This window comes from Pseudophryne corroboree, chromosome 10, assembly GCF_028390025.1.
Source record: "Pseudophryne corroboree isolate aPseCor3 chromosome 10, aPseCor3.hap2, whole genome shotgun sequence".
Classification (NCBI taxonomy): domain Eukaryota; kingdom Metazoa; phylum Chordata; class Amphibia; order Anura; family Myobatrachidae; genus Pseudophryne; species Pseudophryne corroboree.
In genome coordinates, this window is record NC_086453.1 from 290,425,381 (window position 1) to 290,453,186 (window position 27,806).

General features: G+C 49.5%; 1 protein-coding gene across 4 annotated transcripts in view; it reads left to right on the forward strand.

Annotated features, from left to right (window-relative positions):
- Window positions 1-27,806, forward strand: part of ARHGEF16 (Rho guanine nucleotide exchange factor 16) — a 207,985-nt gene that overhangs the window by 158,686 nt on the left and 21,493 nt on the right. For all 4 annotated transcript variants that reach the window (XM_063943347.1, XM_063943350.1, XM_063943349.1 and 1 more), the window contains 2 exons: window positions 12,808-12,937; window positions 23,509-23,583. In XM_063943347.1, coding sequence (XP_063799417.1) covers window positions 12,808-12,937; window positions 23,509-23,583 — 205 coding nt within the window. The remainder of the gene's footprint in view (window positions 1-12,807; window positions 12,938-23,508; window positions 23,584-27,806) is intronic.

A 27,806-nucleotide genomic window follows, 5' to 3' on the forward strand; every position in this document is an offset into this window, starting at 1 on the left:
CAGACCATTTAATAATAATTTAAGGCGGTTTGCAATCAGTTTGGCAAAAAGTTTTATGTCTATATTTAATAGTGAAATTGGCCGATAACTGGAGCAAAGACTAGGGTCTTTACCCTCCTTGGGTAGAACTGCAATATGGGCTTCGAGAGATTGTGGGGAGAAAGGCGATTGTTCTGATATAGTATTGAAGGCTCTCGTGAGTAGAGGGACTAATTTCTCTTTGAAAGCTTTATAATAAGCAATGGTATAGCCATCAGGGCCGGGACTCTTGCCGTTGGGAGAGGATTCAATAACTTTCTGAACCTCCTCAGTAGAAAAAGGAGCATCTAGATCCTCCACTTCTTTTATGGATAGCGTGGGGAAGTCTAAGGTCCGTAAATAGTCAGCTATGGCTGTTTGATGGGACAACTTGTCAGGTCTTCCGGTCGGACCAGAAAGGTTATATAGAGTGGAATAATATGCCCTAAAGGCCCTAGCGATGTGAGGTGTCTCATGTTGGGACTGTCCGTGATTATTTTTAATTGTGTGAATAAAAGTAAGAGCACGTTGCTCTCTAAGGGCTTTGGCTAGTAATTTCCCAGGTTTGTTGCCCCATTGGTAGTATCTGCTACGGCACTTCCGATAAGAAAACTTAACTCTATCAGAGAGTAGCTTATTCAGATCTGCCCTAGCAGCTTCGAGATCAGCATAATGCTGTGGGGATTGGGATTTCTTGTGTAAAAGCTCGAGAGATTGTATTTTAGACAATAAGTCACCTCGAAATTTCTCCCTTTGCTTTTTGCGGAAGGATCCCACCTGGACACAAACCCCCCTAATGACACATTTGTGTGCTTCCCAAACTGAGACTTTAGAAATGTCATCTAAGTCATTGGTACAGATATAAGAATCTAAAGCTTCGTCGATTCGAGACCGACAGTCTGCGTCCTGCAAAAAAGTGTAGTTAAAACGCCAGGACCATTGGCGATGTGCGTTGGGAGGCAAGCGTTAAGTGAGGTTAACTGGGGCATGATCTGACCACACAATCTGTCCTATAGAGGCATCAGAAAGGAGGTGTAAGTGCCGGTGGCCCAGAAACAAGTAATCAATTCTGGAATATGTCTGATGTGGGTGTGAGAAAAAGGAGTAATCTATCTCAGTAGGATGTGTCAGTCGCCATGTGTCAATCAGCTGGTGGTCGAGCAGGGCGCGCCTCATTCCCCTATGCTCTCTCTCCGGCCTGCAGGAGATCTTTTTAGAATTGTCCTGGCTGGGATCTAGGGTCCAATTTAGGTCACCTCCCATCACCACCACCCCCTCCAGGAGAGGTTCCGCAATATCTAGAACTGAGGACAAAAAGGAAGGTTGTTTAGCGTTGGGAGCGTATATATTCAAGAAAGAAAACCGCTGACCGTGTAAGTCGCATTTCACCAGCAACCCCCTACCCTCAGCTATTCTATGGGAGGAAACATTAAGGACAGGCAGGTGGCGAGCCAGTAATATAGCCACTCCCAATGTCTTACCAGCAGAATTATTAGACAGGAAAACATGAGGATAATAGTGACATTTTAGGGACGGCACGTGTCCCATCTTGAAATGTGTTTTCTGAATAAAAGCAACATCAACTTTCTCATCCCTAAGCCATTTAAGAAGTTTAGACCTTTTCTCAGGAATATTTAACCCTTTGACGTTAAGGGTAGTTACATGTAGATCATTCACCCCCATTGTCAGGCGGGCCTAAGTGCTTTACAATAGTCTTCCCTACGTCAGACACTGGGGGAGGGGAAGGAAGAGCGGCAAGGGAAGGAAATAGAAAAAAAGGGAAAGTAGAGAAAAGAAGAAAAAAAGATGCAGCGTGGAAAACCACGCCGTAAAGTACTTTGACATTAAACAGAAATAATAATACTACAAAAAGGACTGCTGCAAAAAGGACAGGAGCGGAATCCTGCCGACTCCCAGTCCAAAGAAACAGGGGATGCAGCATAGTGGGGGTCCTACGGGGGGCCCAGGACAGCGACCATCCACAAGATATAATCTAAACAAGTATATTGTATTACCGAGGTGTGCACAAAGGCACAAATGAAACAAAAAATAAAAATATGAAATCTTATACAAAAGTGTACATATATTCTTTAAGCTATCAAACCTGGTTTCATATAGGCTGATCAATTGTGTATATGAGTATAGTCACCCACACAATAAATACAGCATGAGAGAAAAAGGACAAAAAAAAATATATAAAAAAAAATTCCTAAATAACATATCGATGATACCTCATCCCTTATCTATGAAACCATAACAACTGTAAACTTTTATAAAGTTACAAGAACCGATCTCACGTGTGAGCAACACATAGCACAATTTAAGAGAAAGAACTCAGTGCATAACATGGGTAGCAAGAAAATTCACGTCCGCTCGGGACGAGACGTCTCATTCAGGGAGGTTCTGAAGAACGTGAACCATGAGTGGTTCCCCGCGTCCGTGGGGAACGTACTTGCTGCCACGCGTCGTCTGGAGGGAGCACAACAGGTAGGACCGGTAGGTGGTGAAAGGCGTCCCAATCTGGTAACGGTACCGGAGGAATTCCCAAGATCGTGAAGAAGGCCTGTAAGTCCGAAGGTCTGGAGAGACTTGCGACTTTGCCACCATGAGAGACCTGGAGGGAGAAAGGGAAGCCCCATCTATATTTCAGCTCGAGTTTCCTGAGAGAGTCTGTAAGAGGCTTCAAGGCTCGACGTTGTTGTAAGGTCGACCAGGCAAGGTCAGGAAATATCTGGATCTTGTCCCCTTGAAAGGCAATACTATCCAGCTGACGGGCCGATCTCATTATTTCCTCTTTTTGGACATAATAATGGAGCCTGCAAATCACGTCTCGTGGTCTGTCAGATGGTAAGCCGCGGGGACGGAGGGCTCGGTGAGCTCTATCAAATATGATGTCCTTGTTCGGATCCAGGTCAATAAGTTCTCCAAATATCGTAGATAAGGCCGCTGTCAGGTCAGCCTGTTGAACGCTCTCAGGTAGGCCCCTGACTCTAATATTATTTCGCCGACCGCGATTATCCATATCCTCAATACGTGATTTTAGAAATGAGATATCGTCCCGTTGATGTGATAGCACCTCTCGAAATTTAGTCAGAGAATCCACGTTAGACGATTCGTGGCGTTCTAGGACATCGACACGGGTCGCAACTTGGGACATATCTTGTCGGAGCGCTGTCACTTCCTGAGTGATGGTGGAAAGCAAGCGAGTCTCCAAGGCTGAGAAATCATGCTTCGTGGGGAGTGTCTTTACATGAGACAATATCTCGCTTATCTCCGCAGACAGAGAGAGGGCCTGTGGAGGCAACGGAGTCTCAGGAGATGACATGTCGACCACCGGGCCGTGTAGATTCGGAGAGGTCGGGACAGTGGAGGAAGTTGCGGGGATTGAGGTTGGAGTGGTTAAGAACTGACGTAGGTCCGACGAATGTCGGTTCGCAGGGGATGGGATCGCGTCCGGCTTGGTCTTGGCCTTTTTTTTCTTTATCCCTCTCACCATGAGATCGGTCTTCAAATTAGTTAGTGCAGCGTTACACTTTCATAGAACCTCGGCAATTATAAGAACATGCGGACCGTCGCCGTGCAAGAGCCCCCACGTGGTCTTAGGGCGGCATCAGGCAGGCAGACGCATAGTTATGAGACTAAACTACTGATCTGAGTGTGGATCTTGGACGCCGTGCGCCAGAGAGTATACGGCCGCAACACCACTCCCCAGGCTCAGTGACCCACTTGTTATGAGCAGCAACAGTATTGATTGTATTGATTCTGCTAAGGCTCTGGTGACAGCAGGGAGCCAACTGGTCTGGGTGGGTAATGCACTGGGGCTGGGAACAGCGTGTGGGTAGCTGAGAGGTTACTATTATGCCACCTATATAAATTGCAGTGCAGCAGCAGCACACAGCTCCCTGATCACCCCTCTCTCCCCGCTGGAGCCCCACTAACCAGGAATCCAAGGTGTGTGTTCACTTCCTGGGCCCAGCGGGGGAGAGACCGAAAGGAGCAGCTGATCAGCGGAAACGGCCGCCGGGCGCCTCACAGCTCCGTCCCGCTCCACGATGTCCGGGGCTCACAGGCTGCGGTGAAGGTAGGCAGCGGGTAGCGGGGAATGTCTCCCGGCCGCGGCAGGCGGCAATGTAGAAGTCTGGGGTCCTGGAGGGGTTCGCGGCACGATCCGAACGATGCTGGAGCTGCCGCCGGGCTGGGGAAAAAATCGAGGCCCCGGCTTTTGGTATCCCTGTAGGCCGCAATCCGCAGGAGCGGTTAAAACCACTCCCCGTCTCCGCGGCACAAACGGGGGCACAGCAGGGGGGAGCAGGAGGAACAGGGGAGCCGTTGAAGGCACAAAGGAGCCCGGAGAGCAGGTTTATAGAAAGGAAGAAGCCCTGGGTCTCAGGAGCTCATTCTGTATGCGACTGCTTCCATCAGCAGCCAGACCACGCCCCTGCAGCATGCTTTTAGGCAGCAGAGATTAGTAATGCAGTCACTGTATTGGTAGCAGAGGGGCAGGGTAAGCAGCATGCACTTAGGCAGCAGAGATTAGTAATGCAGTCACTGTATTGGTAGCAGAGGGGCAGGGTCAGCAGCATGCATTTAGGCAGCAGAGATTAGTAATGCAGTCACTGTATTGGTAGCAGAGGGGCAGGGTAAGCAGCATGCTCTTAGGCAGCAGAGATTAATAAATCAGTCACTGTATTGTAGCAGAGGGGCAGGATAAGCAGCATGCTCTTAGGCAGCAGAGATTAGTAATGCATTCACTGTATTTGTAGCAGAGGGGCAGGATAAGCAGCATACACTTAGGCAGCAGAGATTAGTAATGCAGTCACTGTATTGGTACCAGAGGGGCAGGGTCAGCAGCATGCATTTAGGCAGCAGAGATTAATAAAGCAGTCACTGTATTGTAGCAGAGGGGCAGGATAAACAGCATGCTCTTCGGCAGCAGAGATTAGTAAATCAGTCCCTGTATTGTAGCAGAGGGGCAGGATAAGCAGCATGCACTTAGGCAGCAGAGATTAGTAATGCAGTCACTGTATTGTAGCAGAGGGGCAGGGTATGCAGCATACACTTAGGCAGCAGAGATTAATAAAGCAGTCACTGTATTGTAGCAGAGGGGCAGGATAAGCAGCATGCTCTTAGGCAGCAGAGATTAGTAAATCAGTCACTGTATTGTAGCAAAGGGGCAGGATAAGCAGCAGAGATTAGGAATGCAGTCACTGTCTTGTAGCAGAGGGGCAGGGTAAGCAGCATGCACTTAGGCAGCAGAGATTAATAAAGCAGTCACTGTATTGTAGCAGAGGGGCAGGATAAGCAGCATGCTCTTCGGCAGCAGAGATTAGTAAATCAGTCCCTGTATTGTAGCAGAGGGGCAGGATAAGCAGCATACACTTATGCAGCAGAGATTAGGAATGCAGTCACTGTATTGTAGCAGAGGGGCAGGGTAAGCAGCATGCACTTAAGCAGCAGAGATTAATAAAGCAGTCACTGTATTGTAGCAGAGGGGCAGGGTAAGCAGCATGCACTTAGGCAGCAGAGGTTAGTAATGCAGTCACTGTATTGGTAGCAGAGGGTCAGGGTAAGCAGCATGCACTTAGGTAGCAGAGATTAGTAATGCAGTCACTGTGTTGGTAGCAGATGGGTAGGGTAAGCAGCATGCACTTAGGCAGCAGAGATTAATAATGCAGTCACTGTATTGTAGCAGAGGGGCAGGGTATGCAGCATACACTTAGGCAGCAGAGATTAGTAATGCAGTCACTGTATTGTAGCAGAGGGGCAGGGTATGCAGCATACACTTAGGCAGCAGAGATTAATAAAGCATTCACTGTATTGTAGCAGAGGGGCAGGATAAACAGCATGCTCTTAGGCAGCAGTGATTAGTAAGTCAGTCACTGTACTGTAGCAGAGGGGCAGGATAAGCAGCATGCTCTTAGGCAGCAGAGATTAGTAATGCAGTCACTGTATTGTAGCAGAGGGGCAGGGTAAGCAGCATGCACTTAGGCAGCAGAGATTAGTAATGCAGTCACTGTATTGGTAGCAGAGGGGCAGGGTAAGCAGCATGCTCTTAGGCAGCAGAGATTAATAAATCAGTCACTGTATTGTAGCAGAGGGGCAGGATAAGCAGCATGCTCTTAGGCAGCAGAGATTAGTAATGCAGTCACTGTATTGGTAGCAGAGGGGCAGGATAAGCAGCATACACTTAGGCAGCAGAGATTAGTAATGCAGTCACTGTATTGGTAGCAGAGGGGCAGGGTCAGCAGCATGCATTTAGGCAGCAGAGATTAGTAATGCAGTCACTGTATTGGTAGCAGAGGAGCAGGGTATGCAGCATACACTTAGGCAGCAGAGATTAATAAAGCAGTCCCTGTATTGTAGCAGAGGGGCAGGATAAGCAGCGTACACTTAGGCAGCAGAGATTAGTAATGCAGTCACTGTATTGGTAGCAGAGGGGCAGGGTAAGCAGCATGCACTTAGGCAGCAGAGATTAATAATGCAGTCACTGTATTGTAGCAGAGGGGCAGGGTATGCAGCATACACTTAGGCAGCAGAGATTAATAAAGCAGTTACTGTATTGGTAGCAGAGGGGCAGGGTAAGCAGAATGCATTTAGGCAGCAGAGATTAGTAAAGCAGTCACTGTGCTAATGGCATGCATGTGCAGAGGTCAGTGCAGTTGTCGCTTTTTTTAGCTCATAACTAGCCGTTCTCAACACTTTTTCTCTATCGTCCTAAGTGGATGCTGGGGTTCCTGAAAGGACCATGGGGAATAGCGGCTCCGCAGGAGACAGGGCACAAAAAAGTAAAGCTTTACTAGGTCAGGTGGTGTGCACTGGCTCCTCCCCCTATGACCCTCCTCCAGACTCCAGTTAGATTTTGTGCCCGAACGAGAAGGGTGCAATCTAGGTGGCTCTCCTAAAGAGCTGCTTAGAGAAAGTTTAGTTTAGGTTTTTTTCTTTACAGTGAGTCCTGCTGGCAACAGGATCACTGCAACGTGGGACTTAGGGGGAAAGTAGTAAACTCACCTGCATGCAGAGTGGATTTGCTGCTTGGCTACTGGACACCATTAGCTCCAGAGGGATCGAACACAGGCCCAGCCGTGGAGTCCGGTCCCGGAGCCGCGCCGCCGACCCCCTTGCAGATGCTGAAGCGTGAAGAGGTCCGGAAACCGGCGGCTGAAGACTCCTCAGTCTTCATAAGGTAGCGCACAGCACTGCAGCTGTGCGCCATTTTCCTCTCAGCACACTTCACTGGGCAGTCACTGAGGGTGCAGAGCGCTGGGGGGGGGGCGCTCTGAGAGGCAAATATAAACCTTATACAAGGCTAAAAATACCTCACATATAGCCCATAGGGGCTATATGGAGATATTTAACCCCTGCCTGACTGGAAAAATAGCGGGAGAAGAACCCGCCGAAAAAGGGGCGGGGCCTATCTCCTCAGCACACGGCGCCATTTTCTGTCACAGCTCCGCTGGTCAGAACGGCTCCCAGGTCTCTCCCCTGCACTGCACTACAGAAACAGGGTAAAACAGAGAGGGGGGGCACATTAATGGCTATATATATATATATTAAAGCAGCTATAAGGGAGCACTTAATATAAGGATATCCCTTGTATATATAGCGCTTTGTGGTGTGTGCTGGCAGACTCTCCCTCTGTCTCCCCAAAAGGGCTAGTGGGTCCTGTCTTCATTAGAGCATTCCCTGTGAGTTTGCGGTGTGTGTCGGTACGTGGTGTCGACATGTATGAGGACGATATTGGTGTGGAGGCGGAGCAATTGCCAAATATGCAGATGTCACCCCCCAGGGGGTCGACACCAGAATGGATGCCTTTATTTGTGGAATTACGTGATGGTTTATCTTCCCTTAAACAGTCAGTTGAGGACATGAGGCGGCCGGACAATCAATTAATGCCTGTCCAGGCGCCTCAAACACCGTCAGGGGCTGTAAAACGCCCTTTGCCTCAGTCGGTCGACACAGACCCAGACACAGGCACTGATTCCAGTGACGACGGTAGAAATTCAAACGTATTTTCCAGTAGGGCCACACGTTATATGATTTTGGCAATGAAGGAGACGTTACATTTAGCTGATACTACAGATACCGTAAAACAGGGTATTATGTATGGTGTGAAAAAACTACAAACAGTTTTTCCTGAATCAGAAGAATTAAATGACGTGTGTGATGAAGCGTGGGTTGCTCCTGATAAAAAGTTGATAATTTCAAAAAAGTTATTGGCATTATACCCTTTCCCGCCAGAGGTTAGGGCGCGCTGGGAAACACCCCCTAAGGTGGACAAGGCGCTCACACGCTTATCCAAACAAGTGGCGTTACCCTCTCCTGAGACGGCCGCACTTAAGGATCCATCAGATAGAAAGATGGAAGTTATTCAAAAGAATATATACACACATGCAGGTGTTATACTACGACCAGCTATAGCAACTGCCTGGATGTGCAGTGCTGGAGTAGTTTGGTCAGAATCCCTGATTGAAAATATTGATACCCTAGATAGGGACAATGTTTTACTGTCGTTAGAATAAATAAAGGATGCATTTATCTATATGCGTGATGCACAGAGGGATATTTGCACACTGGCATCTCGGGTGAGTGCTATGTCCATTTCAGCCAGAAGAGCCTTATGGACACGACAGTGGACAGGCGATGCGGATTCAAAACGTCACATGGAGGTTTTGCCGTATAAAGGGGAGGAGTTATTTGGAGTTGGTCTATCAGACTTGGTGGCCACGGCTACTGCCGGGAAATCCACTTTTTTACCTCAAGTCACTCCCCAACAGAGAAAGGCACCGACCTTTCAACCGCAGCCTTTTCGCTCCTACAAAAATAAGAGAGCAAAGGGCTTGTCGTACCTGCCACGAGGCAGAGGAAGAGGGAAGAGACACCAACAGGCAGCTCCTTCCCAGGAACAGAAGCCCTCCCCGGCTCCTGCAAAAACCTCAGCATAACGCTGGGGCCTCTCAAGCGGACTCGGGGACAGTGGGGGGCCGTCTCAAAAATTACAGCGCGCAGTGGGCTCACTCGCAGGTAGACCCCTGGATCCTGCAGATAATATCTCAGGGGTACAGGTTGGAATTAGAGACGGATCCTCCTCATCGTTTCCTGAAGTCTGCCTTACCAACCGTCTCTTCCGAAAGGGAGAGGGTGTTGGAAGCCATTCACAAGCTGTACGCTCAGCAGGTGATAGTCAAAGTACCCCTATTACAACAAGGAAAGGGGTATTATTCCACTCTATTTGTGGTACCGAAGCCGGATGGCTCGGTAAGGCCTATTCTAAATCTGAAGTCCTTGAACCTCTACATAAAAAAGTTCAAGTTCAAGATGGAGTCACTCAGAGCAGTGATAGCGAACCTGGAAGAAGGGGACTTTATGGTATCCTTGGACATCAAGGATGCGTATCTACACGTTCCGATTTACCCCGCACACCAGGGGTACCTCAGGTTCATTGTTCAAAAACTGTCACTATCAGTTTCAGACGCTGCCGTTCGGATTGTCCACGGCGCCTCGGGTCTTTACCAAGGTAATGGCCGAGATGATGATTCTTCTTCGAAGAAAAGGCGTATTAGTTATCCCATACTTGGACGATCTCCTAATAAGGGCAAGGTCCAGAGAACAGCTGGAGACAGCTTTAGCACTATCTCAAGAGGTGCTAAGACAACACGGGTGGATTCTGAATATTCCAAAATCCCATTTAATCCCGACAATTCGTCTGCTGTTCCTAGGAATGATTCTGGACACGGTTCAGAAAAAGGTTTTCCTTCCAGAGGAAAAAGCCAAGGAGTTATCCGATCTGGTCAGGAACCTCCTAAAACCAGGAAAAGTGTCAGTACATCAATGCACAAGAGTCCTGGGAAAAATGGTGGCTTCTTACGAAGCAATTCCATTCGGCAGATTCCAGGCAAGAATATTCCAAAGGGATCTGTTGGACAAATGGTCAGGGTCGCATCTGCAGATGCACCTGCGAATAACCCTGTCACCAAAGACAAGGGTGTCACTTCTGTGGTGGTTGCAGAAGGCTCACCTATTAGAAGGCCGCAGATTCGGCATTCAGGATTGGATCCTGGTGACCACGGACGCCAGCCTGAGAGGCTGGGGAGCAGTCACACAAGGAAGAAACTTCCAGGGAGTATGGACGAGTCTGGAAAAGTCTCTTCACATAAACATTCTGGAACTAAGAGCAATCTACAATGCTCTAAGCCAGGCGGAACTTCTCCTGCAAGGAAAGCCGGTGTTGATTCAGTCGGACAACATCACGGCGGTCGCCCATGTAAACAGGCAGGGCGGCACAAGAAGCAGGAGTGCAATGGCAGAAGCTGCCAAGATTCTTCGCTGGGCGGAGAATCACGTGATAGCACTGTCAGCAGTGTTCATCCCGGGCGTGGACAACTGGGAAGCAGACTTCCTCAGCAGACACGATCTTCATCCGGGAGAGTGGGGTCTACATCCAGAAGTCTTCAACATGTTAATAGACCGTTGGGAAAGACCAATTGTAGACATGATGGCGTCTCGCCTCAACAAGAAACTGGACAAATATTGCGCCAGGTCAAGAGATCCACAGGCAATAGCTGTGGACGCACTGGTAACTCCTTGGGTGTACCAGTCAGTGTATGTGTTTCCTCCTCTGCCGCTCATACCAAAGGTATTGAAGATCATACGGCAAAGAAGAGTAAGAACAATACTAGTGGTTCCGGATTGGCCGAGAAGGACTTGGTATCCGGAACTTCAAGAGATGCTCACGGACGAACCGTGGCCTCTACCTCTGAGAAGGGACCTGCTACAGCAGGGTCCCTGTCTTTTTCAAGACTTACCGCGGCTGCGTTTGACGGCATGGCGGTTGAACGCCAGATCCTAAAAGGGAAAGGCATTCCAGAAGAAGTCATTCCTACCTTGATTAAGGCACGGAAGGAAGTCACCGTGAAACATTATCACCGCATTTGGCGAAAATATGTAGCGTGGTGCGAGGATCGGAGGGTTCCGACGGAGGAATTCCAACTGGGTCGTTTCCTACATTTCCTGCAATCAGGATTATCTATGGGTCTCAAATTGGGATCCATTAAGGTTCAAATTTCGGCCCTGTCAATATTCTTCCAAAAAGAATTGGCCTCTGTCCCTGAGGTCCAGACTTTTGTCAAGGGAGTACTGCATATACAGCCTCCTGTGGTGCCTCCGGTGGCACCGTGGGATCTAAATGTAGTTTTAGATTTCCTCAAATCCCATTGGTTTGAACCATTGAAAAAGGTGGATTTGAAATATCTCACATTGAAAGTGACTATGTTACTAGCCCTGGCCTCTGCCAGGAGAGTATCTGAATTGGCGGCTTTATCTTATAAAAGTCCTTATCTAATCTTCCATTCGGATAGGGCAGAACTGCGGACTCGTCCGCATTTTCTCCCTAAAGTGGTATCAGCATTCATCTGAACCAACCTATTGTGGTGCCTGCGGCCACTAGCGACTTGGAGGACTCCAAGTTGTTGGACGTTGTCAGAGCCTTAAAAATATACATTGCAAGGACGGCTGGAGTCAGAAAATCTGACTCGCTGTTTATATTGTATGCACCCAACAAGTTGGGCGCACCTGCTTCTAAGCAGTCGATTGCTCGTTGGATTTGTAACACAATTCAACTTGCACATTCTGTGGCAGGCCTGCCACAGCCTAAAACTGTAAAAGCCCACTCCACAAGGAAGGTGGGCTCATCTTGGGCGGCTGCCCGAGGGGTCTCGGCATTACAACTCTGCCGAGCAGCTACGTGGTCGGGGGAGAACACGTTTGTAAAATTTTACAAATTTGATACCCTGGCAAAGGAGGACCTGGAGTTCTCTCATTCGGTGCTGCAGAGTCATCCGCACTCTCCCGCCCGTTTGGGAGCTTTGGTATAATCCCCATGGTCCTTTCAGGAACCCCAGCATCCACTTAGGACGATAGAGAAAATAAGAATTTACTTACCGATAATTCTATTTCTCGGAGTCCGTAGTGGATGCTGGGCGCCCATCCCAAGTGCGGATTATCTGCAATACTTGTACATAGTTATTGTTAACTAATTCGGGTTATTGTTAAGGAGCCATCTTTAAGAGGCCCTTTCTGTTGTCATACTGTTAACTGGGTTTAGATCACAAGTTGTACGGTGTGATTGGTGTGGCTGGTATGAGTCTTACCCGGGATTCAAAATGCCTCCCTTATTGTGTATGCTCGTCCGGGCACAGTACCTAACTGGAGTCTGGAGGAGGGTCATAGGGGGAGGAGCCAGTGCACACCACCTGACCTAGTAAAGCTTTACTTTTTTGTGCCCTGTCTCCTGCGGAGCCGCTATTCCCCATGGTCCTTTCAGGAACCCCAGCATCCACTACGGACTCCGAGAAATAGAATTATCGGTAAGTAAATTCTTATTTTTCCAAATACATGGAGATTTGTAGAAGTATATATTTATTTACCTCTTGCTTGCCTATCTGGTCTGGCAGTATAGAACACTAGCTGGATAGTACAATAGCTTATAGCACCTTAGTGTGCCAATTGCATAGCTAGGCAGATGGTTATGCAGCAATGTGATTATGTCCCGGCTGCTGATGCTTTTATCTTTTATCTTCACCTTTATGTAACGTTTCCATATAGGTGAAATGATTACAAATAAAAGAGGATGCTAATAGGTAGCTAATATTCAGCTTTTTTGTATTTTAGTTTCCAAGAGAATCTCTACTTGCTCTATGTTTTGCATTACAGTATACATAAATATTAGTGTGTCTGTGTGACATTGGGGGAACGTGGGCGAAAATATTGACCGCCGTGCCATTGTCCTTTCAGAAACACAAATGCTTCCTTCAAAGAAACCTTGAAGCAGCTTGAAATGAAGCCAGAATGCGGTTGTCTTCCCATGATTTCCTTCCTAATTCTCCCCATGCAGCGGGTTACCCGGCTCCCTCTACTGATGGATGTGAGTACTGTTGTGGGATGTATCTAACACAGTGGTTCCCAAACTCTTTTGAATCTTGGCGCCCTAGAGTATCAGAATTTTTTTCAAGGCACCTCTAGGCCACATGTTTCTAAAGGGGGGTACACACGGAGAGATCCGTTATTAAAATCTAAGCAATCTGACTCGATTGCTAAGATTTTAACAGTCCCCTCCCTCTGCCCCTCCATCTCAGTCCACTCCCCTCTCTCCCTCCTCCAGTCCCTGCACCCTGGTGACAGTGCAGCCGGGAACTGTAAGTGGCGCTCTCACTAACCGCTGGCGCACAGTGTGGAGGAGAATTGTGGACGAACGCTGACAGCCGCCCCCCCCTCCCACCCGCGGCACACACATCATCCAACACCTCCACCCGCCGCATACGGGCCGCGCCACCCACAGATTCAAACACCCCACCACCACCACCACGGCACACGACCCGTGGCAACCCAAACCCTCCCACCCGCGGCACTTCCGCCACCTCCCCCACCCGCGGCACACACCCCTACCCCACCCGCAGCACTCCCGCCCCCGCCCGTAACACCCACAACTTGCAAAACCTTCCGGCCCACCCCCAAAACCCCCGCACCACCCCCAACCTTCCCCCCCCCCCCCGCACCCACCACCCTACCAGCGGCATCCACCACATACGCCCCCCACCCGTGGCACACGCCCCTCCCCCACCCAAACACCCACGGCACCCACAGCATCCTCCACATCCGCCCCCCTCCCGTGGCACACAACCCTCCCCCACCCATAGCACCCACACCCTCAGCACCCCCGCCCCTCCCCCACCCGCTGCACTCCCTCCCCCAACTGCAGCACCCGCCTCCCCCCAACCCCTTCCCCACCCGTGGCACCCACCACATCCGTCCCTCACCCGCGGGACACGCCCCCTTCCCCACCCGTAGCACCTACAACCCGCAGCTCCCCACCCGCGGCACCCCTGCACCTCCCCCACCCCCATCTCCCCCCCTTCCTACACCCACGCACCCTCCACCCCACCTGCGGCACCCCCACACCACCCTTATACCCACTTGTCGCCCCTGCACCCTCCAACCTATCCACCCCTCCCCCACCCGTGGCACCCACAGCATCCACCACATCTGCATCAGACGCCCCTCCCCCGCCCGCTGCGCCCCCACACCTCCCTCACCCCCATACCCAGCTCCCCCCCCCCCGCTACATCCCTGCATGCTCCATCCCACCCAGCCCTCCCACACCCGCGCCACCCACAGCATCCACCACATCCGCGCCCCACCCGCGACACGACAGCATCTACATACCCCATCCGTGCCATCCCACACCTCCCCCACCCACAGCACTTCTGAAACCCATCACCTATGCTCACCCCCCTGCACCTCCATACACACACCCCTACATCCCCCCTCCCACACACACATCACCTCCAGACCCCCTCCATCATCCACAGCCCCCCCGCACCCACCCCTCCCCCACCAACAGCATCTACACTCCCCCTCCACACCTACCCCTCCCCCACCCACAGCACCTCTGCACCCTTTCCACCATCGGTGCCACTGCACCCACCCCACCACCACCCGCAACACCTCTGAACCCCCTCCCGCACCCACCCCACCACCACACGTAGCACCTCGGACACCATCCGCAGCCGCTGCAAGTGATTCCCTGAATCGCGGTGATCAGCGGCATGGATACGCACCTCCACCTCACTGAACCCACCCCCTTTCCAAACCCCCCCCCCACTGAACTTCTGTGAGTATAGTTGCTACCAATGGACATTGGATTAATATGAAACACTAATACTGTGGCCATTATGTGTCTAAGCGACACTGCTACCTGTGGCCATTGTGTATAAGTGGCGCTGCTACCTGTGGCCACTGTGTGTATAAACGCCACTGCTACCTGTGGCCATTGTGTGTATAAGTGACACTGCTACCTGTGGTCATTGTGTGTATAAAGGTCTCTGCTACCTGTGGCCAGTGTGTGTATAAGCGCCTCTGTTACCTATGGGAATTGTGTGTAGAAGTGACGCTGCTACCGGGGGTCATTGTGTGTATAAGCACCACTGCTACATGTGGGCACTGTGTGTATAAGCGCCTCTGCTACCTGTGGCCACTGTGTGTATAAAGCGCCTCTGTTACCTGTGGCCACTGTGTGTGTATAAGCGGCTCTGCTACCTGTGGTCACTGTGTGTATAAGCGGCTCTACTACCTGTGTTCACTGTGTGCATAAGCGCCTCTGCTAACTGTGGGCACTGTGTGTGTATAAGCGGCTCTGCTACCTGTGGTCACTGTGTGTATAAGCGCCTCTGCTACCTGTGGGCACTGTGTGTATAAGCGCCTCTGCTACCTGTGGGCACTGTGTGTGTATAAGCGCTTCTGCTACCTGTGGGCACTGTGTGTGTATAAGCGGCTCTGCTACCTGTGGGCACTGTGTGTGTATAAGCGCCTCTGCTACCTGTGGGCACTGTGTGTGTATAAGCGGCTCTGCTACCTGTGGGCACTGTGTGTGTATAAGCGGCTCTGCTACCTGTGGGCACTGTGTGTGTATAATCTGCTCTGCTACCTGTGGTCACTGTGTGTATAAGCGCCTCTGCTACCTGTGGGCACTGTGTGTGTATAAGCGGCTCTGCTACCTGTGGGCACTGTGTGTGTATAAGCGCCTCTGCTACCTGTGGGCACTGTGTGCGTATAAGCGCCTCTGCTACCTGTAGGCACTGTGTGCGTATAAGCGCCTCTGCTACCTGTGGGCACTGTGTGCGTATAAGCGGCTCTGCTACCTGTGGGCACTGTGTGTATAAGCGCCTCTGCTACATGTGGGCACTGTGTATAAGCGCCTCTGCTACCTGTGGGCACTGTGTGTATAAGCGGCTCTGCTACCTGTGGTCACTGTGTGTATAAGCGCCTCTGCTACCTGTGGGCACTGTGTGTATAAGCGGCTCTGCTACCTGTGGCCACTGTGTGTATAAGCGCCTCTGCTACCTGTGGGCACTGTGTGTATAAGCGCCTCTGCTACCTGTGGGCACTGTGTGTGTATAAGCGGCTTTGCTACCTGTGGGTATTGTGTGTATAAGCGCCTCTGCTACCTGTGGGTATTGTGTGTATAAGCTGGGCTGCTACCTTTTCCCACTGTGTGGATACGCGGATCCATTGCCTGTGGCCACTGTGTGGATACGCGGCTCCATTACCTGTGGCCACTGTGTGTATAAGCTGCGCTGCATACACTAGCAGTATATACTACACTATGTTATTCATTGTGCCCTGCGGCCACTCTTCACGCCCTCACAAAGGCCTACGCCCACTTGACAATCGCACGCCCTTCCCCCTTGCAATATTTACCCACTAGCATAACATTTTTTGCAGGTAATACTCCATATAATAACAATTATAGCACAGCTGAAGCCCGTGCAGGGGTTAACGGGTCGTAGCCTTTTGCAACGGTGTTTTGTAACACCTTGCCTCTCTTTATCCTCTCCCTACCACCCTGCCTCTCCCTATCCCTTACCCATCGCACAGCGTTTCTGTACATTTCCTCCCCCCCCTCTGCGCCTCTCTATCTTTTCTCAACCGGACCCCATTTCTGTATGCCCTCTATACTGCCCTGCATTTCTGCATCTGTTCTCTACCGGCCTGCGTATGTTCAAAGGCGTGCAGGGGTCAACGGGGCGTAGCCACCAACAACGGTGTGAAGAGCGCCCATAGGGCGCGATGAATCGCCTAGTATATGTATATGTGTATATATATATAACTGTGGAAAGCCCCCTGAATAAATCCTGCGTTTGCCCCTGGATTTGTCGCCATTCAAAATGTCGACAATAATACTGTCAAATCCATTATGCTGGCAGAGTACATGTTGATGTGTTCATTATATTGACATGTATGATGTTGACCTTGACATAAAGTTGACATTTTCACCATGGCGACTGGTATTTTCAGTGTTGTCCCTAATGCTAGCGCTGACATTTGTATTGTCTGTTATGGCTATATGGACTTTTCCTATGTCAACATGTTAACCTTGTCCGTATAGTGCAGGTGTCGACATCATAAAATGTTGCATAGGGTGTGATTCAGAGTTGTACGCAATGCCGGTATTTACGGAGTAGAGCGATTTCCAGCCGACGCCCCATGTGCCATAGTCACGATGCACATACGCCCAGGTAGCTTATCAGTGCGACTCGCCGTGAGGATTTATTTGCAGAGTGATTGGCAGTCAGTGATCGTTTGGGGGGGGGGGGGGGGCGGGGGGGAGTGTAACGGACTGTTGGTAAAACGCAGACGTGATTTCGGGGCGAGTCTCAGCCTGCAACTGCGTTCCTGTACACAGAAAACCTGGCGCCAGCGTGTCATTTCCAGTAGCCGTTCTGTGCGACTACAGGATTACTAACTAAGGGGGACACTAAGGGGGACATTTACTAAGCAGTTATAACAGCGGAGAAGTGAGCCAGTGGAGAAGTTGCCCCATCAACCAATCAGCAGCTCTGTATAATTCTATATTTCTCTGACGTCCTAAGTGGATGCTGGGACTCCATAAGGACCATGGGGAATAGCGGCTCCGCAGGAGACTGGGCACAAACTAAAGAAAGCTTTAGGACTAACTGGTGTGCACTGGCTCCTCCCACTATGACCCTCCTCCAGACCTCAGTTAGATTTTTGTGCCCGGCTGAGCTGGATGCACACTAGGGGCTCTCCTGAGCTCCTAGAAAAGAAAGTATAAATTTAGTTTTTTTATTTTCAGTGAGATCTGCTGGCAACAGACTCACTGCTACGAGGGACTAAGGGGAGAAGAAGCGAACCTACCTGCTTGCAGCTAGCTTGGGCTTCTTAGGCTACTGGACACCATTAGCTCCAGAGGGATCGAACACAGGGCCCGACCTCGATCGTCCGGTCCCGGAGCCGCGGCGCCGTCCCCCTTACAGAGCCAGAAGCAAGAAGGTGGTCCGGAAAATCGGCGGCAGAAGACTCCTCATGCACACCTCACACTCCGGTCACTGATGGGTGCAGGGCGCTGGGGGTAGGGGGGGCGTTCTGAGGGCAATATTATACACCTTGGCTGGCAAATCTACACCATATATAGTGAGGAAGGCTATATAGGTGTAAAAATACCCCTGCCAGATTTCCAGAAAAAGCGGGAGAAGTCACACGAAAAAAGGGGCGGGGCTATCTCCCTCAGCACACTGGCGCCATTTTTCCCTCACAGCTCCGCTGGAAGGATCGCTCCCTGGCTCTCCCCTGCAGTCCTGACTACAGAAGGGTAAAAAAGAGAGGGGGGGGCACTAAATTTAGGCGCAGTATATATAATATAAGCAGCTATAAGGGAAAAAACACTCATTATAGTGGGATCCCTGTGTTATATAGCGCTCTGGTGTGTGCTGGCATACTCTCTCTCTGTCTCCCCAAAGGGCTTTGTGGGGTCCTGTCCTCTGTCAGAGCATTCCCCATGTGTGTGCGGTGTTTGGGTACGGCATGGTCGACATGTATGATGAGGAGGCTTATGTGGAGGCGGAGCAGATGCCGGTAAATGTGGTCACCCCCTGCGGGGTCGACACCTGAGTGGATGGACTTATGGAAGGAATTACGTGAAAGTGTCAACTCCTTACATAAAAGGTTTGACTACATGGGACAGCCGGCCTCTCAGCCTGTGCCTGCCCAGGCGTCTCAAAGGCCATCAGGGGCTCTAAAACGCCCGCTACCTCAGATGGCAGACACAGATGTCGACACGGATACTGACTCCAGTGTCGACGACAATGAGACAAATGTAACTTCCAATAGGGCCACACGTTACATGATTGAGGCAATGAAAAATGAGTTGCACATTACTGATATTACCCCGGGTACCACAAAAAAAGGGTATTATGTTTGGGGAGAAAAAACTACCAGTAGTTTTTCCCTCATCTGAGGAATTAAACGAAGTGTGTGAAGAAGCGTGGGCTTCACCCGATAAGAAATTGGTAATTTCTAAAAGGTTACTAATGACGTACCCTTTCCCGCCAGAGGATAGGTCACGTTGGGAAACACCCCCTAGGGTAGATAAAGCGCTCACACGCTTGTCAAAAAAGGTGGCACTACCGTCTCCGGATACGGCCGCCCTAAAGGAGCCTGCTGATAGGAAGCAGGAGGCGATCCTGAAGTCTGTATATACACACACTGGTATTATACGGAGACCAGCTATTGCTTCAGCATGGATGTGCAGTGCTGCAGCTGCGTGGTCAGACTCCCTGTCGGAAAATATTGATACCCTAGACAGGAACACTATATTGCTAACCATAGAGCATATAAAAGACGCAGTCTTGTACATGAGAGATGCACAGAGGGATATTTGCCGGCTGGCATCTAAAATTAGTGCAATGTCCATTTCTACCAGGAGGGGTTTATGGACTCGGCAGTGGACAGGTGATGCAGATTCAAAAAGGCACATGGAAGTTTTGCCTTATAAGGGTAAGGAGTTGTTCGGGGATGGTCTCTCGGACCTCGTTTCCACAGCAACAGCTGGGAAGTCAGCATTTTTACCCCAGGTTCCCTCACAACCAAAGAAAGCACCGTATTATCAGGTACAGTCCTTTCGGCCCCATAAGGGCAAGCGGGTTAAAGGCGCGTCCTTTCTGCCCAAAGGCAGAGGTAGGGGGAAAAAGCTGCAACATACAGCCAGTTCCCAAGAGCAAAAGTCCTCCCCCGCTTCCGCCAAGTCCACCGCATGACGCTGGGGCTCCACAGGCGGAGTCAGGTACGGTGGGGGCCCGTCTCAAAAACTTCAGCTATCAGTGGGCTCGCTCACAGGTGGATCCCTGGATCCTTCAAGTAGTATCTCAGGGGTACAAGCTGGAATTCGAGACGTCTCCCCCCCGCCGTTTCTTCAAATCTGCCTTGCCAACAACTCCCTCAGGCAGGGAGGCAGTGTTAGAGGCAATACACAAGCTGTATTCCCAGCAGGTGATTGTCAAGGTGCCCCTCCTTCAACAAGGACGGGGTTACTATTCCACAATGTTTGTGGTACCGAAACCGGACGGTTCGGTGAGACCCATTTTAAATTTGAAATCCTTGAACACATAAATAAAAAAATTCAAGTTCAAGATGGAATCGCTGAGGGTGGTTATTGCAAGCCTGGAAGAGGGGGATTACATGGTATCACTGGACATCAAGGATGCTTACCTGCATGTCCCCATTTACCATCCTCACCAGGAGTACCTCAGATTTGTGGTACAGGATTGTCATTACCAATTCCAGACGTTGCCGTTCGGTCTGTCCACGGCACCGAGGGTATTTACCAAGGTAATGGCCGAAATTATGATACTCCTTCGAAAAAAGGGAGTTTTAATTATCCCGTACTTGGACGATCTCCTGATAAGGGCGAGGTCCAGGGAGCAGTTGTTGGTCGGGGTAGCACTATCTCAGGAGGTGCTACAACAGCACGGTTGGATTCTCAATATTCCAAAGTCACAGCTGGTCCCTACGACACATCTACTGTTCCTGGGGATGGTTCTGGACACAGACCAGAAAAAAGTGTTTCTCCCGGAGGAGAAAGCCAAGGAGCTGTCATCTCTAGTCAGAGGCCTCCTGAAACCAAGACAGGTGTCGGTGCATCACTGCACGCGAGTCCTGGGAAAGATGGTAGATTCTTACGAAGCAATTCCATTCGGCAGGTTCCATGCAAGAACTTTTCAGTGGGACCTGTTGGACAAGTGGTCCGGATCGCATCTTCAGATGCATCGGTTGATAACCCTGTCTCCAAGGACCAGGGTGTCTCTGCTGTGGTGGCTGCAGAGTGCTCATCTTCTAGAGGGCCGCAGATTCGGTATACAGGACTGGGTCCTGGTGACCACGGATGCCAGCCTTCGAGGCTGGGGGGCAGTCACACAGGGAAGAAACTTCCAAGGGCTGTGGTCAAGTCAGGAGACTTCCCTACACATAAATATTCTGGAACTAAGGGCCATTTACAATGCCCTAAGTCAAGCAAGACCCCTGCATCAAAACCAGCCAGTACTGATTCAGTCAGACAACATCACGGCGGTCGCCCATGTAAACCGACAGGGCGGCACGAGAAGCAGGATGGCGATGGCAGAAGCCACAAGGATTCTCCGTTGGGCGGAAAATCACGTGTTAGCACTGTCAGCAGTGTTCATTCCGGGAGTGGACAACTGGGAAGCAGACTTCCTCAGCAGGCACGACCTCCACCCGGGAGAGTGGGGACTTCATCCAGAAGTCTTCCAAATGATTGTAAATCGTTGGGAAAGGCCACAGGTGGACATGATGGCGTCCCGCCTCAACAAAAAGCTAAAAAGATATTGCGCCAGGTCAAGAGACCCTCAGGCGATAGCTGTGGACGCTCTAGTGACACCGTGGGTGTACCAGTCGGTTTATATGTTCCCTCCTCTGCCTCTCATACCCAAGGTACTGAGAATAATACGAAGGGGAGGAGTAAGAACTATACTCGTGGTTCCGGATTGGCCAAGAAGGGCTTGGTACCCAGAACTTCAAGAGATGGTATCAGAGGACCCATGGCCTCTGCCGCTCAGACAGGACCTGCTGCAGCAGGAGCCTGTCTGTTCCAAGACTTACCGCGGCTGCGTTTGACGGCATGGCGGTTGAACACCGGATCCTAAAGGAAAAGGGCATTCCGGAGGAAGTCATTCCTACGCTGATTAAAGCTAGGAAGGATGTTACAGCAAAACATTATCACCGCATATGGCGGAAATATGTTGCTTGGTGTGAGGCCAGGAAGGCCCCAACGGAGGAATTTCAGCTGGGTCGATTCCTGCACTTCCTACAGTCAGGGGTGACTATGGGTCTAAAATTGGGTTCCATTAAGGTCCAAATTTCGGCTCTGTCGATTTTCTTCCAGAAAGAACTGGCTTCACTGCCTGAAGTTCAGACTTTTGTTAAGGGAGTGCTGCATATTCAGCCCCCTTTTGTGCCCCCAGTGGCACCTTGGGGTCTCAACGTGGTGTTGAGTTTCCTAAAGTCACATTGGTTCGAGCCACTTAAGACCGTGGATTTGAAATATCTCACGTGGAAAGTGGTCATGCTGTTGGCTTTGGCTTCGGCCAGGCGTGTGTCAGAATTGGCGGCTTTGTTATGTAAAAGCCTTTATCTGATTTTCCATATGGATAGGGCAGAATTGAGGACTCGTCCCCAGTTTCTCCCTAAAGTGGTATCTGCTTTTCACGTGAACCAACCTATTGTGGTGCCTGCGGCTACTAGGGACTTGGAGGACTCCAAGTTACTGGACGTAGTCAGGGCCTTGAAAATGTATGTTTGCAGGATGGCTGGAGTCAGGAAAACTGACTCGCTATTAATCCTGTATGCACCCAACAAGCTGGGTGCTCTTGCTTCAAAGCAGACTATTGCTCGCTGGATATGTAGCACAATTCAGCTGGCGCATTCTGCGGCTGGACTGCCGCATCCTAAATCTGTGAAAGCCCATTCCACGAGGAAGGTGGGTTCTTCTTGGGCGGCTGCCCGAGGGGTCTCGGCTTTGCAACTTTGCCGAGCAGCTACTTGGTCGGGGTCAAATACGTTTGCAAGATTCTACAAGTTTGACACCCTGGCTGAGGAGGACCGAGAGTTCGCTCATTCGGTGCTGCAGAGTCATCTGCACTCTCCCGCCCGTTTGGGAGCTTTGGTATAATCCCCATGGTCCTTACGGAGTCCCAGCATCCACTTAGGACGTCAGAGAAAATAAGATTTTACTCACCGGTAAATCTATTTCTCGTAGTCCGTAGTGGATGCTGGGCGCCCATCCCAAGTGCGGATTGTCTGCAATGCTTGTATATAGTTATTGTTTAACTAAAAGGGTTATTGTTGAGCCATCTGTTGAGAGGCTCAGTTATTGTTCATACTGTTAACTGGGTATAGTATCACGAGTTATACGGTGTGATTGGTGTGGCTGGTATGAGTCTTACCCGGGATTCAAAATCCTTCCTTATTGTGTCAGCTCTTCCGGGCACAGTATCCTAACTGAGGTCTGGAGGAGGGTTATAGTGGGAGGAGCCAGTGCACACCAGTTAGTCCTAAAGCTTTCTTTAGTTTGTGCCCAGTCTCCTGCGGAGCCGCTATTCCCCATGGTCCTTACGGAGTCCCAGCATCCACTACGGACTACGAGAAATAGATTTACCGGTGAGTAAAATCTTATTATATATTGTATTTTTTATTATTAATTGGAAATTATAGATGTTACTTCAGTGCTGATTGGCTGCCATGGGCACTTCTCCACTGGCTCACTTCTCTGCTCTTATCACTGCTTAGTAAATGTCCCTCTAAGCCCATTATCTGCGACTGCCGCTGCTTGTCTGTACGCAGTTGCTTGGATCTGCGAGGCCGCCGGTGGGCGTCTCAGTACATATCCAGACGGCTACATATTTTTGACCATCAGTTGCAGCCAGGATCGCAGCTGCGAATGCATTACTGTCCATCTCTGATGCAGGTCCATAGGCAGGTATGCTATATAGTCATTGCTGACATGCTTGCTGCATTATGTGTCTTTTCCATGCTGTTACGTCTGTGAATATATTTTATTTTACAGTCATTTCAGTGACAGTGAGCGACAGACTAAATACAGTATAATAATCGTGTGTGCCTTTCCAGACTATTTGCCAGAAAACGGATGCTTACTCCCCAGAGTATGAAGCGAGTACTCGAGCACTGAAAGCCATCAGTAAGGTGGGTGCTGTCCTCCTATATCCAGTTATTACTCTAACGAGGAGAATTACTTTGTTGGCGTTACACAGTGCTAGCCGTGTACAGTAACTCTCCTGTGACCAGTCACTTGTGACCTGCCAGATAGAAGAGATGTCTGTAGGGACTGCATGGCCTATACATGTACACATGTGACATTGCTGCATTGTGGTGAAATAATACGTTTGGTACATTAACATTATCTTTCTTTCTGCAGCAGGGTACAGTGTGTTCCACAGGGAATACATCGGGGGTGTAGAGATGGATCTTGATTCAGAGGCACCAACAGGCTAAAGCTTTCGACTGTCCCAGGATGCACAGCTTGACCTGTAGCCCCTCCCCCAGCTCCGGGCGCCATCTACTGCTGGTGTTCCCACCCTGGAGCTGCCTCACACTCTCCCTCACTCCCTGACTGAGACTTTGGGCGCCATCTTATAGTAGCTGTGACTAGTCATCGGGACTGCAAGGCAAGGTCTCCTCTGTAAATCCGCCTGATTTTATCAGCGCTGAGATTCTACAGACACTTAAGTATTCTACATGTCACTTTAAGACAGCGTTAGTTAAGAACAAGTGTACATCTACCAGATTATATTGTACGAGTACTCTGATATATACATCCGGTCTCAAACCGCGCCTTGTTTTATTTATTTATTATATATATATATATATATATATATATATATATATATATATATATATATGTCAAGAAATTGAAGAAGCAGGGAGCGCCAATAGTGCATTAAAAGAGTACAACAATTTTATTTAAAAAGTCCAAATCGGTGATTTGGACTTACGTAAGAACTAACACCCAACTTTAAGGATTGACACAATTGCTATGAATAATAAAGACCAAGCCTACTGACAAAGTCGAATGACGAATCGCGTATGGGTGTGGTCTGACGTTTGTATTTGGAACTGAGAATGTTGGTTTGCACAGTGGGGTAAATTATATGCTGATTATACGAGCGGTGGTTTGACCGCCTTTTATGGTACGGGTTCATACTTGTCACCGATTTGGACTTTTTAAATAAAATTGTTGTACTCTTTTAATGCACTATTGGCGCTCCCTGCTTCTTCAATTTCTTGACAGGACTACCACCCGTTCGGGATCGGGTAACATTGGGGAAGCGACAGCTGGAAGTCCCAGAAGTGCGCACTGACAAGTTTCTTCTACCAAATAATATTGGCTGTCAGTGAGTTTGAGGAACATTGCTCCTTGTCCATTTTTGGACTTGTAGTTCCACGGGACATTTAATATATATATATATATATATATATATCTAAAAAAAGCTTTTACCTTGTTGTTTGCGCTCATACTACCTGTTCTCATATATATGTGTGTGTGTGTGTGTGTGTGTGTGTATATGTATATATATACACACACACTAGTCCAGTGCAGTTTTATTGTCTGACTAAAACAAATCTGCATTGTTAAGCCCAGTACCCACGGGCAGATGCAGGAGAGATGTGTGCTGAGCGAACCGCTCAGCACACATCTCTCCTGCCGCTCAGCACAGCGCGATCTGTGCTGAGCGTGCGGGGGGAGACGGGGGGCCGCTCATTTCACCCAGCAGGTGAAGTGAGTGACCCGCTAGATTGGCCTGCATGCAGGCCAATCTAGCAGCAGCGATAGTGATGTGCGGGGCCGCGCATCGCTATCGCCGATGGGGCTACATACGGAGCGATCATGCTGATTGCTTAGAATCATGCAGATTGCTTAGAATATCGCTCCGTGAGTACCCCCCTTAACTGTGACTGTGTGTTCCTGTATCTGCTGTGTGGATTTCACTTTCAGTATATCACAAGCTATAGATATCACTGTACTGTGTACCCTAGGGCAGGCATGTCCAAACTGCGTCCATCCAGCTGTTGTGAAACTACATATCCCAGCATGCCCTGACACAGTTTTGCTGTCAGAGAATGCTAAAGCTGTGTCAGGGCATGCTGGGAAGTGTAGTTTCTCAACAGCTGGAGGGCCGCAGTTTGGACATGCCTGCCCTAGGGGACTAGGTGCATCAGGGTCTATTATATAGTGCTGCGCAGTATTTACAGTTAAGTGTATTTTACTGTGTATTTCAGTCGCCTCATACCGCATTTATTCTCTGCTTGTGTTTTGCATTTTCTGCCACATAAATAGGGGATTTATTTGCAGGTATTGTATTTGTCTGGCTATATCGTACTATTATGCTCTAAGGTTACATTCACTATAATGTCTACCACAAAGGGCGGGAAATACGTGGACGTTCCTGCATCATGCAGCGCATGCACCAAGGATTTGCCTGAGGAGGAAGTTTTAAAGGATGGTCTGTGTAATATGTGCCATACATCTCCCAGTCAGCCCGCTGCTCCTGTAGCCAATCAGGAGCCACCTTGGGTGGCGTTCTCAAATATGCTTAATACGCTTGTGACACGCCTTACGCCCCCTATGGGACCTCTTGTGCCATTGCAACCACATATTGTCTCTATGGTAAATCTGCCCTGGGCGGATACTCTGTCTACCCAGATACAACTATTGAACCAGTCTTTGGTTAGACAAAAACCGTCCCTCTGCGGTCAAGGGGTCATCTAAGCAGGCAGCCTCCTCCTCACAATCCACTAACACCTCAGATGATACTTCTGAGGAGGATGGGGAGTATACTGATCCGTCAGACACTGATACAGTTGCTTCTGACGAGGAAACTACAATGCAAGTTGATGTCCCTGACCGAGTGGAGGCTATTAAGCTGATTCTACAAATCGATGATGATGTAGATCCCACTACTGCGTCTAAGAAACCTGATAAATTTAAACGTCAGAAGGTAGCTAAAGTAGTCATCGCATTCTGACCATTTGGTAGACATACGTCAGGAACCCTGGTCTTCTCCAGGAAATAAATTCTCATGGGCTAAAAAGATGCTAGCTCGTTATCCTATCTCCGCTGAGTTGTGTAACAAGTGGGAAATGCCACCACTGGTGGATTCCCATGTCAGCCATCTTGTCGTGTCATCTACTCTACCTGTCACCACTGTCACCTCACTGAAGGAACCGACAGATAAGTGCGTCGAAGGATGCCTGAAGTCTATCTACTCCCTTACAGGTGCTGTACATAGACCCACTATGGGTTCAGGCAATAGAGGAAGAGCTGCCCCAGGATATATCTGACACTGCCAGACAATATCTGTCTCATATTACCACTGCCTCCCAATATATTCAGGAGGCGTCCGCTGAGGCAGTGAGGCAAGTGTAATGGCGGCCAAGGCGTTGACTACGTCCATCATGGCTCACCGAATTCTGTGGTTGAGGTCTTGGAAGGTGGACCTGGACTCCAAAAAGGATCTGTATAAGATTGTAACTGACTTAGCGGCTGCTAAGACTGCATTTCTCACGAACACTAATCCTTATGTACAGAAGGAAAAGAGTACCACTTTTCGTTCCTTTCGACCTCAAGGGAAAGCAAAGTCGGGATACAGGAGTGGTAGTGCCAGTTCCTCTGTCCCAGAGAGGCGGAGGATACTACTCGACCCTGTTTCTAGTCCCGAAACCCAATGGGTCTTTCCGGCCTATACTCAAATCACTGAACAAATTTATGAGAGTTATAACATAAGGGTACACAATTGCGCCTGAATATGTGGTGGTAATGGTTGTAATACTAAATGACAAGTATACGCTGTATATATGAAGAATAAGTGTATTTATTCTAAAACAAAATGACAGAAAGAGAGAATAAGTGGAAAAAGATGTGAAAAAATAGGAAATTAATACATTAATGAAAGAGTGTATATATATATATATATATATGCATATGAAAGAAATCTATACATATGTATACTTTGGTCCGCAGTCCAGTACAATAGAGTGTGGCGTCCCACCTCGTTTAATTGTGCTCAAACTACTACCACAATGTGTGGAGGGGTATATACAACACAGTCCCAGAGGAGCTCGTTCAGTAATATACGGGGGTCACGGTCAAAAAGTCTGTTGCAGCAGCTTGATCCTGTCTTGAGAGGCAGGGGGGGTGAGGTGATCTTCTGACGGTGCTAGCAAATGAAGGGGTACCCCAGGTGGCTATGCGGGAGGGATGAGTTGCAGGAGATAGGTAATTTTTGGCTTTGGACTCGCCGCTCTCTGACTCGGTCTGTGGCTGCGGAAGGCGCCCGTGTAGACAGGCGTCTGCCGCCGGCCAGACCCAAGGAGTGCGGTCGTGTCTCTGGGGGGGAAAAGTGTCACTG